Source organism: Phodopus roborovskii, unplaced genomic scaffold (assembly GCF_943737965.1).
Source record: "Phodopus roborovskii unplaced genomic scaffold, PHOROB, whole genome shotgun sequence".
Classification (NCBI taxonomy): Eukaryota; Metazoa; Chordata; class Mammalia; order Rodentia; family Cricetidae; genus Phodopus; species Phodopus roborovskii.
Window position 1 is genome coordinate 49,369,133 of NW_026126407.1, and position 12,437 is coordinate 49,381,569.

General features: G+C 44.5%; 1 protein-coding gene across 2 annotated transcripts in view; it reads right to left on the reverse strand.

Moving 5' to 3' along the window:
* Abca3 (ATP binding cassette subfamily A member 3) overlaps positions 1-12,437 on the reverse strand; it is a 50,398-nt gene that overhangs the window by 16,647 nt on the left and 21,314 nt on the right. For both annotated transcript variants that reach the window (XM_051181241.1, XM_051181240.1), the window contains exons 11-18: positions 11,803-11,976; positions 8,032-8,213; positions 5,872-6,015; positions 5,315-5,444; positions 4,373-4,527; positions 3,984-4,139; positions 3,586-3,796; positions 2,388-2,538 (exon numbers count right to left, since the gene is read on the reverse strand). In XM_051181241.1, the coding sequence (XP_051037198.1) occupies positions 2,388-2,538; positions 3,586-3,796; positions 3,984-4,139; positions 4,373-4,527; positions 5,315-5,444; positions 5,872-6,015; positions 8,032-8,213; positions 11,803-11,976 (1,303 nt within the window). The remainder of the gene's footprint in view (positions 1-2,387; positions 2,539-3,585; positions 3,797-3,983; positions 4,140-4,372; positions 4,528-5,314; positions 5,445-5,871; positions 6,016-8,031; positions 8,214-11,802; positions 11,977-12,437) is intronic.

The window sequence follows — 12,437 nt, forward strand, 5'->3', positions numbered from 1 at the left end:
CTGGAACTCACTTCATAGACCAGGCTGGCCTTGAACTTATAGATCCACCTGTCTCTTCTTCTCAAGTGCTGGGATTAAAGGCATGTGCCACCACCACTGGCACTGTATATACAGTGTTCTGACTGAATATACTCCTGTATACCAGAAGAAGGCACCAGATCTCATTATACATGGTTGTGAGCCATCATGTGGTTGCTGGGAATTGAACTCAGGACTTCTGGAAGATCTGCTGGTGCTCTTAACTGCAGAGCCATCTCTTCAGCCAGAGACTGGATTTTTAAAGCATTAGAATTTTAAGACTCTGGGATCTAAGTTTGTAAAATGTTTTGTATTTTTGAATAAAAAAAAAAAAGAAAAAGAAAAAAGAAGGAATATGACTGGTCTCAGTCCAAATATGATGGGGAATGTTCTTCTGTATATATGCTTTTCTTATTGGTTAATGAATAAAATACTGATTGGGCAGAATCAGGATATAAGCAGGGACAAATAGGAAATCACTTTCTGTGGAGATGCTTAGCAGACACCATGTGAGACCGCAAAGGGGTAAGAGGTCCAGACCCTTCTCCAGTAAAATAAGACCACATGGAAATAGTTAGATTAATAGAAATGGGTTAACAAGACAGAGCTAGGTAATAAGAAGCCCTAGTCATTGGCCAATAGTCTCATAATTATTACAGTGTCTGTGTGTTTATTTGGTGCTAAGAAAGGCAGCAGGACCAGCTGGGACAAAGAACTTCATGTTACACAAATGAATGGAAAAAGAAATAAAAGGAAAAGAACATGACTGCTCCTAGGTATGGTGGAGGAGAAAGTTTATTGTAGATATGTGGGAGAGCATCGGTAGAGGCAGACACATCTGGGAGAGTTCAGAGTAGATATGACTAAACTGAGTGAGGAGTGGGGAGGGATGATCAGGTGTAGTGCCCAGGAGAGGTCCAAAGGTACAAAGAGAGCAGGTAATCAAAATGGCTGGATTATATAGGGAAGAACAGCCCAGCTCCCTGAGCTGGAGAGTTCAGGGTAGTGGGCAGGGTATGCCAGCCAGGAGGGCCCTGTAACAGATAGGATTGCTACCCCTGGACTAGTGGTCCTGGGTTCAATAAGAATGGCAGTTGAGAAAGCCAGTAAGCAGCACCCTTCCATGGCCTCTGCATCAGCTCCTGCCTCCAGGTTCCTGCCCTGTTTGAGTTCCTGTTCTGACTTCCTTCAATGGTAGACTATGATGTGGAAGTGTAAGCCAAATAAACCCCTTCCTCCCTAACTTGTTTGGTCATGGTGTTTCATCACAGCAATGATAACCCTAAGACATGTGAGTGACTAAATGTATTATAATTGTTTATTTCATTTATCTGTTCATGTATATGCATGTATGGATCATTTGTGACATTCAGAGAACAACTGTGGGAGATGGTTCTCTATCACATAGGTCTTAGGGATCAAACTCAGGTGATCAAGAAGGGCAGCTAATGTTCTTAACCATCTTTCCATCCCATCAATAGCCTATACTTTGGTATAAACTGCAGGCAGGATAGATGGCTCAGTAGCTGAGAGCATGTAGTACTCTTGTAGAGGGCCAAACTTCAGTTCTTAGTACCCACGTCAGGTGGCTCACAACCTGCCTGTAACTCCATCTGTAGGGTGATCTGACATCCTGAGCCTCCACCTGCACTCAGTGCATACACCCAGACAGACAGACAGACAGACACACACACACACACACACACACACACACACACACACACGCATACACATGCTACAGTTTCCAAACAATCAGGATCTGAGCTTCTTGTGCTGTCTAGTATAGGTAGCTCAGTGATGTGAATAACTGAATTGACATTACTCTAGTTCTCACAAGTTATGAACACTCATAATTTGTCTGCAAATGCATGGTAGCTCCACAAATAACTATGTGTGAACCTATGTGTGTTTATTTACTTATTTTTGGAGGGAGGTTGAGATAGGGCCTCATATAGCCTACACTGGCTTTGAACTCACTATATAGTTGAGGATAATCGTGAAATGATCCTCTTACCTCTATCTCCAAAGTATTTGGGTTACAGGTATGCACCACCACACTTGGCAATGGCTTTTATATGTTTAAGCTAGTGTTAGAAGTGTCCTGTGTGGGTGTGCATGCAGACAAGAAGTGAACCACTTTTTAACCTGTCTGGTGTGTGTCTGTCCTACTCAGGTAAAAGCATTATTTCTTTCTGTAGTAATGAGTAATAAGCAGTAAGTAGTAAGTAAGAAATATGAGTTCAGCAGATGCTTTAGGACCCCCATCCCTGGCACAAAGGATGAGAAATGCCCAAATAGTCATAACAGAGAAGGCCCTCACAGCCATGGGACTTTCCTGGATCTGCACCTGTGTACAGAGGGACACGTACCTGTGTGTGCTTTCCTTGGGAAGAATAAAGGACAGCTCAGCCCCAGCATGGCTCTCCAGCATGGCATTGGGGACATGGTGATATACTAGCTGAGAGACGCCTTCAGGACTGCAGTGTGGCTCTTTCACAAGTGTCATGTGGTAGCCAGCTCCTGGAACACATGGACCAAGTGTTAGGCCCTTTGGTGGTCCCACTTCTGCCATGCCACATCACTGTGGCTCAAATCAGGCAGGATCATGGGGCAGCATCTGCACACTGGGTACAACTGAGCCACAAGAGGTGCATCTCAGGCTCTGCCATGCAGTGTAGAGTGTCACCTATTTGGGGGAAAGTGCTGGGGAAGCTGGGTCCCTGGACGTAGCCAAGTGCACCTACTGGAAACCAGAGGCTTCCTGAGGATAAAAACCACCAGCAATAATCTAAGCATGTGAGTGTGTCTGTATAGTAGGATTCATGCTAATGATTGTTGCAAGGAAGAGACACGGCAGGAGCTATGGGGCTATACTACACACACTGAGCTCTGTCTGGCTTCCTGACCAATACTATGCAGGAAATGTCCCTTTCTCGTACCGTTCAGAGACAAGGGTGTTGGACCAGGACAATCAATGGCTTGGCTAACTGGGCAGACAGGTAAGAACAAGCAAAACTCTGGAGGCCCTAGTGTAGGTGGAGAGAAGACATTCCTTCTTGGTAAAGGAACCCCATTATCTTCACTAGGAGAAGGCCACTTACGATGACAGGGCCCTTCTCTAGCCTACTCTGGCTATACCGAGGAATCTCTAGAGGTATGTGCTTGGCACATGAGAGGTAAGATGAGAATCATGGGGCATTTTGTGGGGAGGAGTACTCTTGTATGAGGGAGGAGTCAGGCATCTGTTAAGCCAGGAGGTGAAAGGCATGCGGTCCACATAGCAAGGTGGCTGAATCCTGGCTTATGACTCCACCTGCTGGATTGGGTTGTACAGTAAGATCAACATGTAGGAAAGCCCTGGTGACCACTCAGGGACCCCTGTCTATTCACAGACCTCTGCTCTGGGCACTTCTGTTGTGGTTTAACGAGAGCCCCACTTCTGTGTGGACAAGAGAAGAGAAAGTTTAAAGATGGCTTTGCCCAGCTACTATCTGGATCCTTCATGGGGTAGAGGCACTGGCCCTATCATGAGATGGAGGCTGACTTGGACTCCTTCACACTTCTTACCATATTTCTGCTTGAGGAACAGTGATGACCCACAGCACTGTAGCTCCCCCTTGGCCAAGATGGCGATGCGGTCTCCTAGCAGGTCAGCTTCATCCATGAAGTGAGTAGTCAGCAGGATGGTGCGGTCATTCTTCTGCTGCTGAAGAAGGTCCCAAATGGCCCTCCTGGACACTGCATCCATGCCTGAGGTGGGCTCATCTAACATCAATACCTGGAGGGTAGAGGTGAAGCCTTGTTACAATGGCAGAGTCATGTCTCAGGCTCAGAATGGCTGTGCTGTGTGGCTTTCTTTGCAGTTGATTTGGGGTTTTATAAGATGTCTTCACCACCCCTGGGTTTGTCCTTGTGTAGAAGCCTGTCTTGGCTGCATCAAGAGGCCAAGACCCCCTGCCCTATACCTTGGAACCAGCTATGAGGGCGATGCCAATGGAGAGTTTGCGCTTCATCCCCCCACTCAGGAATTTGGACTGCAAGTCCCGCTTGTCCTCCAGACTAAGGATGTGCAGCATCTGCTTGACTTCTTCAGGACACTTCTGGAGAGACATGCCTTTCAGCTGAAAGGTAGGGGATAAGACAAGAGGCAAGCAGTGTTGATAGGAGCTAAACCATCCAGCAAGTTCTCTGGCCCAAGACTCTGCTCACCCTTTCATGATTACCCTTGCTTTTATGGAATAGCTCCTCAGAACAGACTACTGTGAGGCTAATGGAATGCTGGGACAGTTGCAGAATCCTTGGTATATTAGCAAGGAGCAGTTACCATCCACATGTCCCTGTCACCCAAACTCACCTGTGCATAGAAGTACAGATGTTCTGCAACTGTCAGGTTGTCAAATAGGACATCATGCTGGGGACACAGGCCCAAACTTTTTCGGATTTGAATCATGTCTTGGGAAATTTCATACCCATGAATGTATGCATGTCCACTGGTAGGGGGAAACAGACCTGCAACCAAATAAAGGACCCCCAAATTCATCACGAAAATCCTGTTCACTTGTGCAAGAGACAATGACCTTCACTCACTTAACCCATTGTTCTCACTTTACTGAGGATTCTATCCGTAAGAGAGTACCTGAACCCCTGCATTCTTACACATTAGATTCTGTCCAGCAGAGCAGAAGGATGGAACCTCAGCTCTGTTACAAGGCACACCACTTTGTCAACAAAAAACTCATTCTCTCTGTCTCTCTTTTACACAAGTGTGTGTAGATATCGAACCCATCACCATCACAAGCCCTGCTCTCAACATCAAGGTGTGTGCCACTGACAAGGAATACTTTCAAATGGGTGAAGCACAGTAAGGACAGAGTCCCCTCCTCTCCTCCTTTTATCCCTTAACTCTTTCCCATGGGCACTGGGACTGAATATAGGGCTCAATGAATCCCAATCACTCCACCAATCACTGACTCACATTCCTAGGCCAGCACAACTCTCTACAGTGGGACCGGGGTGGGGCTGTTCCTCTGTGGCTGGAGAATTAGCCTTATTTGTCTTTATTGGTCCCATCAGCTTTGGGCATTCATAGACAGCGGCTGAGAGTAGGGTGGGAACCATGCAAAGGCTCCCCATATGTTGCCCTGGGCCATGGAGCTAAAATTCTACTGGGTATAAACATCTCACTTCTCACAGGGAAGGACTGAAAGCCATATGAGAAAACAAATCTATGGTGGATGTAAGGCAGCAAGAGGGGAAGGACCTGTCAATCATAGATGGGCACGGAGCTACCTCTTACCTGTCAGCATGGACATAGTAGTGGTCTTGCCAGCACCGTTGTGGCCCAGTAGGACTGTTATCTGTCCTTCATACAGGTTCAGGTTCAGGTCTCTGATGCCCACCTTGTCCTTGTTACCCACTTGGAACACCTGTGGGTAAGTCAGAGGTTGCCTTGACTTCTTGTGGCCCTCAGGGCCCTCCTTTCCTTTTGGAACATGACCCTAACATCCCAAGACACTAAAGCAGGCCCCATGAATCAACACCTAGAATAGAATTGTGGGGCAGAGGCTACATCCCTCTGTTAGCCCCTACATGACCTTCTTGTTGTTACTGTGCATCCAGTGTAGCATGTACTGAGAAGCTAGTGAGAGGCACACCCAGGACCATATGGTCACAATGCTATAACACCACAATTCTAGCCAAGGGCAGATGTGCAGGGATGGTCTGTGCCCTGGAGAGTGGGTCCAGAGCAGCTCTGGGGATCCTATCCTCCTCCCTCAGGTGCTTAGGATAGCTGGAGGGAGCCAGGCCTGGAGAGAGCACCTGTAGTTGACTGGCCTGTCTTCAAGGCCTCACCTTGGACAGATGCTTGATTTTGATCCCAGCTACCAGGTCCTCTGGTTCAGCTTCAAAGTACTCTGTTCTGAGAGCTTTTTCTGGGTCACTGTCTTCTTCCTCTTTCCCTATGACAGTTCTTGGGTTCCCACACCAGTAGGAGGGCTGGGATGGAGGCACATGGGTATCAGAGTCATTAATGTCAGTCCATTTTATTTGTGATCAGCAAAGTAACTACCACTGGCACATTAAACATACATAACAATATGACCTGCACCTTAACCACAGGGTGTATGACTGAGAAGACAATACCATCTTAGACTGAGTTCCAGCATGTTTCCTGATTGATTATACCTGAGAAAGCTCTATTTCTTGCCTTCCTAATCTGGTAAATGGGCACCCAGAGTGGACTGTTGTGAAATTCAGAGAGAAAAGTGTTATGTCAGTGTTATGAAGAGACATCACTGAGCACCCCTCATCAAGACCACTATCACAGCCTAAGAGGAAAGGGTGTATCTCTGCCCTCTCTCTCAAGTCACTACAGTGACAGGCTTCCTGTGGAAGGGCCAGGGGACACTAGAGAGTGAGCTGCCTGCTGAGGACCTGTTAGTTCTGTCCTCAGTACTGAGGGGCACACTGCACTGGTATCATTGGACACATCTCACATTTAAGTGACTGTGAAGTCAGAGCGGATTTCATATAACAAAAGGCTATAGTTAAATGGTGGCATTTCCTTCTATAGCTGTAGACAAGAGTAATGTCTGTCTTCTCTAACAATAGGTGTCACCTTGCATTTGATGAAACATAATAGCTGACACTTGACAAATACTTGATGAATTAAAAAATAAAAAAAGAACTGGACCTAATTATCAATTGGAAATTGCAAGTGTATGATGGGGATAATGATGACATGGGAATACTATGTCATCATTACAAATGAAGTTCACTTATAAAAAAAGCTATATATTTAAGTAGAAATACATTTCTAAATTAACAATCCATTTATAAATATGGCTAGATAAAACTCTAAAAAACTATAAATAGATGCACAGGTATATGTACTTAAAATAACAGAAACACTGTTAGAACAATAAAGTTTCAGGTCTGTTTTATAATTTGGTCCACTTTTATCAAGCAAATTGTCTGCAGGGGCCTGGCAGGAAGTGCACAGGACAAATGTGAAAAGGCTAGAAAAATTAGTATTGTCAACCGGACAGCATCTATGAGAAACTTCTGGGTGTGCCTGTGAGTGAGTTTCTAGACTGGGTACTGGGGTGGGAAGACCCACATTAAATATAGGTTGTGTCATTCATTTCAGGACTGAAGAAACAGGAGAAAATGAGCTGAGCACCAGCATTCAGGACATCTGCATCCTGAACAGAGCTGCTATGTGACATTATATTCCTGTTGCCATGCCTTCCCTGCCCTAATAGAACTGTAAGTCAGAATAAAACCATCTCTTCTCTAGGCGGTGGAGCACATGGCTTTAATATCAGCACTCAGGAGACAGAGGCAGGCAGATCTCTGTGAGTTCAAGGCCATCCTAGTCTACAGAGTGAGTTCCAGGACAGGCTCCAAAGCAACAGAAAAACCCTGTCTGGAAAAACAAAACAAAACAAAACAAAAACATCTTAACTTAAGATGCTTTTGATAGGTGTCAATGAGAAAAGTACTACAAAGGCACAACCACGGTCGTCAACAGTGCTCCTTTCTAGCAGTGGGAAATGCTATCTATTTCAAAAGTGTGTTTCCCACCCACACAAAAAAGCTTTATTGTTTTGTAGGCAGAAAACCCAGTAAGAAATTTGTTTTTATACTGGGTATACAGATCAGTGTTAGAGTGCTTGCCTACTATATGAAAGGCCCTCGGCTTAAATCTTGCTATTATGGTTAAAAATTAAAAGATTTTTCATGAACAAAGAAATGAGTTCAGGAGCAGCAGAGGCTACATGCATCGTTCTCTATGTCCCTTCCTCTCAAATTCTGAGGGTGAGGCAGGTCTTTATCCTATAAACAAATCTTAAGGGCCTTCAGGACTCACATGCACAGGTTAGTGTTTCCTAAGCCAGGCCTACACAGGTGTCATTCACTGGGATTTGAAGGGGTCCCACGTGAGTGCTGGGGACACCTCTGTCACCCAAAGAAGTGGCCTGCTTGAAGAACAGGGGCATTAGCACTCACCATAAGGAAGAAGTACCAGGGCTGGGGCACGCCAAACTGGCCTGGGAAGACAGCCTCCACATACCAGGTCACAAGGCCATAGAGAACTGAGTCCAGCAGCATCATCCCCAGCACTTGTCCAAAGCAGAAATCATCATCCACATTGACAGGGTTCAGGAGGTCACGCCATTGGATGCCAGTGCCTGGAGGATGTATCAGGAAAATGGTTCGGAACTGTCTGGGGTAGACGAGAGGGACAAAACCCTGAAGCCCTAGATGGCACATGTAGTCATGCTTGTATTTACCCCTGTGCTGTCACCATAAAGTTAGCATGACTGTTTCTGGGCTTTGTAGCAAATCTGATAACTTCTAAGTCTTTTTTTTTTTTTTTTTTTGAAATAGGATTGCATATATTCTATGCTGATCTCAAACTTCCTGTGTTGCTTAGAAGGATCTTGAATTTCTAACCTTTTGGAACCACCTCCCATGTGCTGGTATTACAAGTGTGTACCATCACACTTGGCTTATGATGAGTTAGGGATTGAACCCTAGGTAAACACTACAAGTTGAGTGACATCCCACCTCCTAGAAAACTTTCTTCCATTCATTTTTTAAAAATTTATTTACTCATTTTTATTACATATACAGTGAGTGCTCTGTCTGCATATTTGTCTGCAGCCAGAAGAGAGCACAAGATCTCATTATAGATGGTTGTGAGCCACCATGTGGTTGCTAGGAATTGAACTCAGGACCTCTGGAAGAGCAGTCAATGCTCTTAACCTCTAAGCTATCTCTCCATCCCAACTTTCTTCAATTCTTGAAGACAAAAGTAAGTTAAAAAAAAAAAAAAAGAAAAGGAAACTGCAGTATTATCAAAAGCTTATGAACTGGAGCTGAGGAAATGGCTCAGAGGTTAAGTTAAGCAATGACACTTCTTCCATAGGACCTGGGTTTGATGCCTGGCTGGTACCATCTTGGTGACTATCAACCCTCTGTAACTCTAGTTCTAGGGAATCCAACTCCCTCTTCTGGCCTCTGCAGGTAATGCATGCATGTGGTGCATAGAAACAAATGCAGGCAACCTCCCTGCACCCACTCTCTCTCTCAATACATCTTTAATTTTTAAAATTTATTTTTACTTTATTATTTTAGATTTTCAAGACAGGGTTTCTCTGTGTAGTCCTGGCTGTCCTGAAATTCCCTCTGTAGACCAGGCTGGCCTTGAATTCAGAGATTTGCCTATTTCTGCCTCCTGAATGCTGGGATTAAAGGCCTGCATTGCCATTGCCCAGCTATCTTCAATTTTTTTTTAAAGCTCATAAAATGACTAGATGGGTTTGCATTTCATTGGTTATATGTATACATACTCATACATATATGCACATGTATATACATATGTACACAAATGCACATACACATGAGATTTGGTGTTAGGTCAATGTGAATCAATAAAACTGAGAGAACTCAAAACTAATATGAAGTTCTACAAAGGTCATCGATGATGAGCTACAAAAGCACATCAATGTTACAGCCCATGAAAGCCTGGATCAAAGTGTCCAAATGTCTTCTGTTGGTAGGAGGACCCTGGATGAAATGTCTGCTCTAAAGCCTTGATGAGTACTTACTTAACTTTAAACAACCAGAGATTTGTCTATTGTAAGAAAAGTCACCTGCATATATGTGACAGTGTGTAGCTTGGTCTTCTTGTGGGACTCTTAATAGAAGGAACAGGGGCTGTCTTTGACTCTTTTACTGGCTTTTGAGACCCTTTTCCTTATACTGGGATGCCTTGCTCAGCCTTAATAGAAGGGAGGTGCTTAGTCTTATTGCAACTTAATAGACCATGCTTTGTTGACACCCATGAGAGGCCTGCCCTTTTCTGAAAAGAAACAGAGGAGGAAAGGATGGTGGGGGCAGCAGGAAGGAGGTTGGGGGAAGGAACTGGGAAGAGAGGAGGGAGAGGAAATTGCAGTCAGCATGTAATATAAATAAAATGAATTTGAAAAAGAAAAGTCATTATACAACTTTGGGGAAAAAAAGGTGTCATATATTAAGGTTCCTCTTTGGAAATAGCCTTTTAGTTTTTAAAAAGATATTTAAAAATTATTTTTAAATTACATGTAGGTAGATATGTGGGTATGTATATGTGAATTCTGGTGCCTGAGGAGGCCAGAGGTTTCAAATCTCCTGTAGCTGGAGTTACAGACAATTGTAAGCTCCCTGGAACAGCTGTGGGTGATGGGAACAGGTCCTCTGAAAGAGCAGCAGTAGGTGCTCTTAAATAATGAGCCATCTCTCCAACCCTGCAAAACGCCTTTTAAAAAGTACTAGAGGCCTTGGAAGTTTCTGCTAGTTTACAGAGTCTACACTCTATTGAAGGGCTACTAATGCTATAAACACACAAATGTCCTATCTTGACCTCTTGATCTTCCTGCCCCCACCTCCTTGGTGCTGGGATCACTGACATAATTGCACCACCATGTCTGGTTTTATGCAGTGCTAGGCAACAAACCCAGGCCTTCATAAATGTCAGCTGTTTTGTTGATGCTTGTTTGCTTGGTGTTGTTTTGTTTTATAAGAGAGTTTCACTCTAGCCCAGGTATAGAACTCACTATGTGTCTCAAACTCACAATAATCCTGCTGTGACTTCCTTAGTGCTAGGATTACCTTGTCAGTGGTATGCTTGACTGCATGGCTTTAAATTCATTTGTTCCCAGTTAATAGTGTGGGAGATATCCCTTACAAATGTACCAAAGCTGCTGGGCTGTAGGGCACATGTTTTTAATCCCAGCACTCAGGAGGCAGAGGCAGACAGATTTCTATGAGTTCAAGGCCTGCCTGGTCTACAGAGTGAGTTCCAGGACAACCAGGACTATACAGAGAAACTCAGTCTTGAAAAGCGAAGCCAAACAAAGGACTAAAGGTGCCATAAAAAAGTCCTTCCTACAGGAATGGTTTTTCTCTTTCAGTCTCCAGCTCTGTGATGCCATCTTGGAAGCAGCCACTGGGCTCTTACCAGGTATCACATCTTAGTACTTTCTAACTTCCAGAACTGAGAGAAATAATTCGTTTTCTTACCCAGTCTCAGGTACTCTGTGACAGCAATACAGACAGATAAAGACATCTGACTGGAAGAAGAAAGTGACATAGTGAAAGGAGAGAATGACCACGACAGTTGTCTGCTGACCACCACACATGCTGTGGCACATGTATGCTCTTGTGTGCATACGCATGTTCACAATAAAAAAATGTAATAAAAAAGTTTTTAAAGGACAAGGTGAGATGGCTTGAGAGCATTTGCTGCTCTCCCCAGAGGACTGAATTCTCAGTGCCCACATCAAGTGATTCACGATCCCTTGTAACTCTAGCTCCAGGGATCTTCTTCTTCTTGACTCTGTGGCACCTTCACTCACAAGTACACCCCCTACAAACCCCCACACACAGTTGAAAATAAAAATACACTTAGAAAACTTTAAAACATAAGTAGCAATAGATTCAAGCCAATTGGTAAAATCTAGTCATTGGACAGAGCAGGTGGGGTGACCAACTTCTCTGGGCATTTTAGCCCTTAGTTGTGTTTGGCTCCTAGTGGCCTTATCTGAGCTACTTCCCCATCAGTCTGGAGCAAAGACTCAGTACCTATCTGCTAAGGAAGTCCTCGCTCAGGTGTTCCAATCAGCTTGTGTTCACCTGTGGTGAGTCTAACTGCTGGAAACACTTTTGGCAAGATGTTTCCTAAACTGTAAGAATCAGCAAGTCATGATTTGAGGACTTACTGAGGACAAGACTCACCTTTGGCTTCAAATTTTCCTATGAGTTGGGCTCCCATTGCCATGGCAACATTAGATAGGAGACAGGATAAGAGCTTTTGGCTTAGGGTCATCCAGTTGTACCGAGGAGCCACAAAAAAGTAGGGACTGAAGGTGAAGTAGTACAGGAAACCACCCACGGCTGCTGCTATGTTGGCTGTGGGGACAAAGAGTGTAATGAACTTGTCAGGAGACTTGCAGCAGTGACAGTGGTCAGACAGAGCCCCACCTCACCCAAATCCCAGCACTGGGGGACTACAGCTTCTTCTGGTATTATTAGGCCCCTCATGCAGATCTTCTGCCCACCTGAAGCAGCACACACATAAAAATGTATATACATAAACAGGCTGCAACTGCTTGAATGTAAAATAGCAACTAAGCTACTATTTTCCATACTTTTTTGTTTCTGTTTTCAAGACAAGGTTTCTTTGTGTAGCTTTGGAGCCTGTCCTTCAACTCACTTGCCTGCCTCTGCCTCCCAAGTGCTGGATTAAAGGTGTGGGCTACCACCACCACCATCGCCACCACCACCCCTTGCTCATACTTTTTTAAAAACAATAAAATTACTTAGTAGGGAGCTTGAGAATTCACAGTGTGGTATGGATTGACTTGAGACAC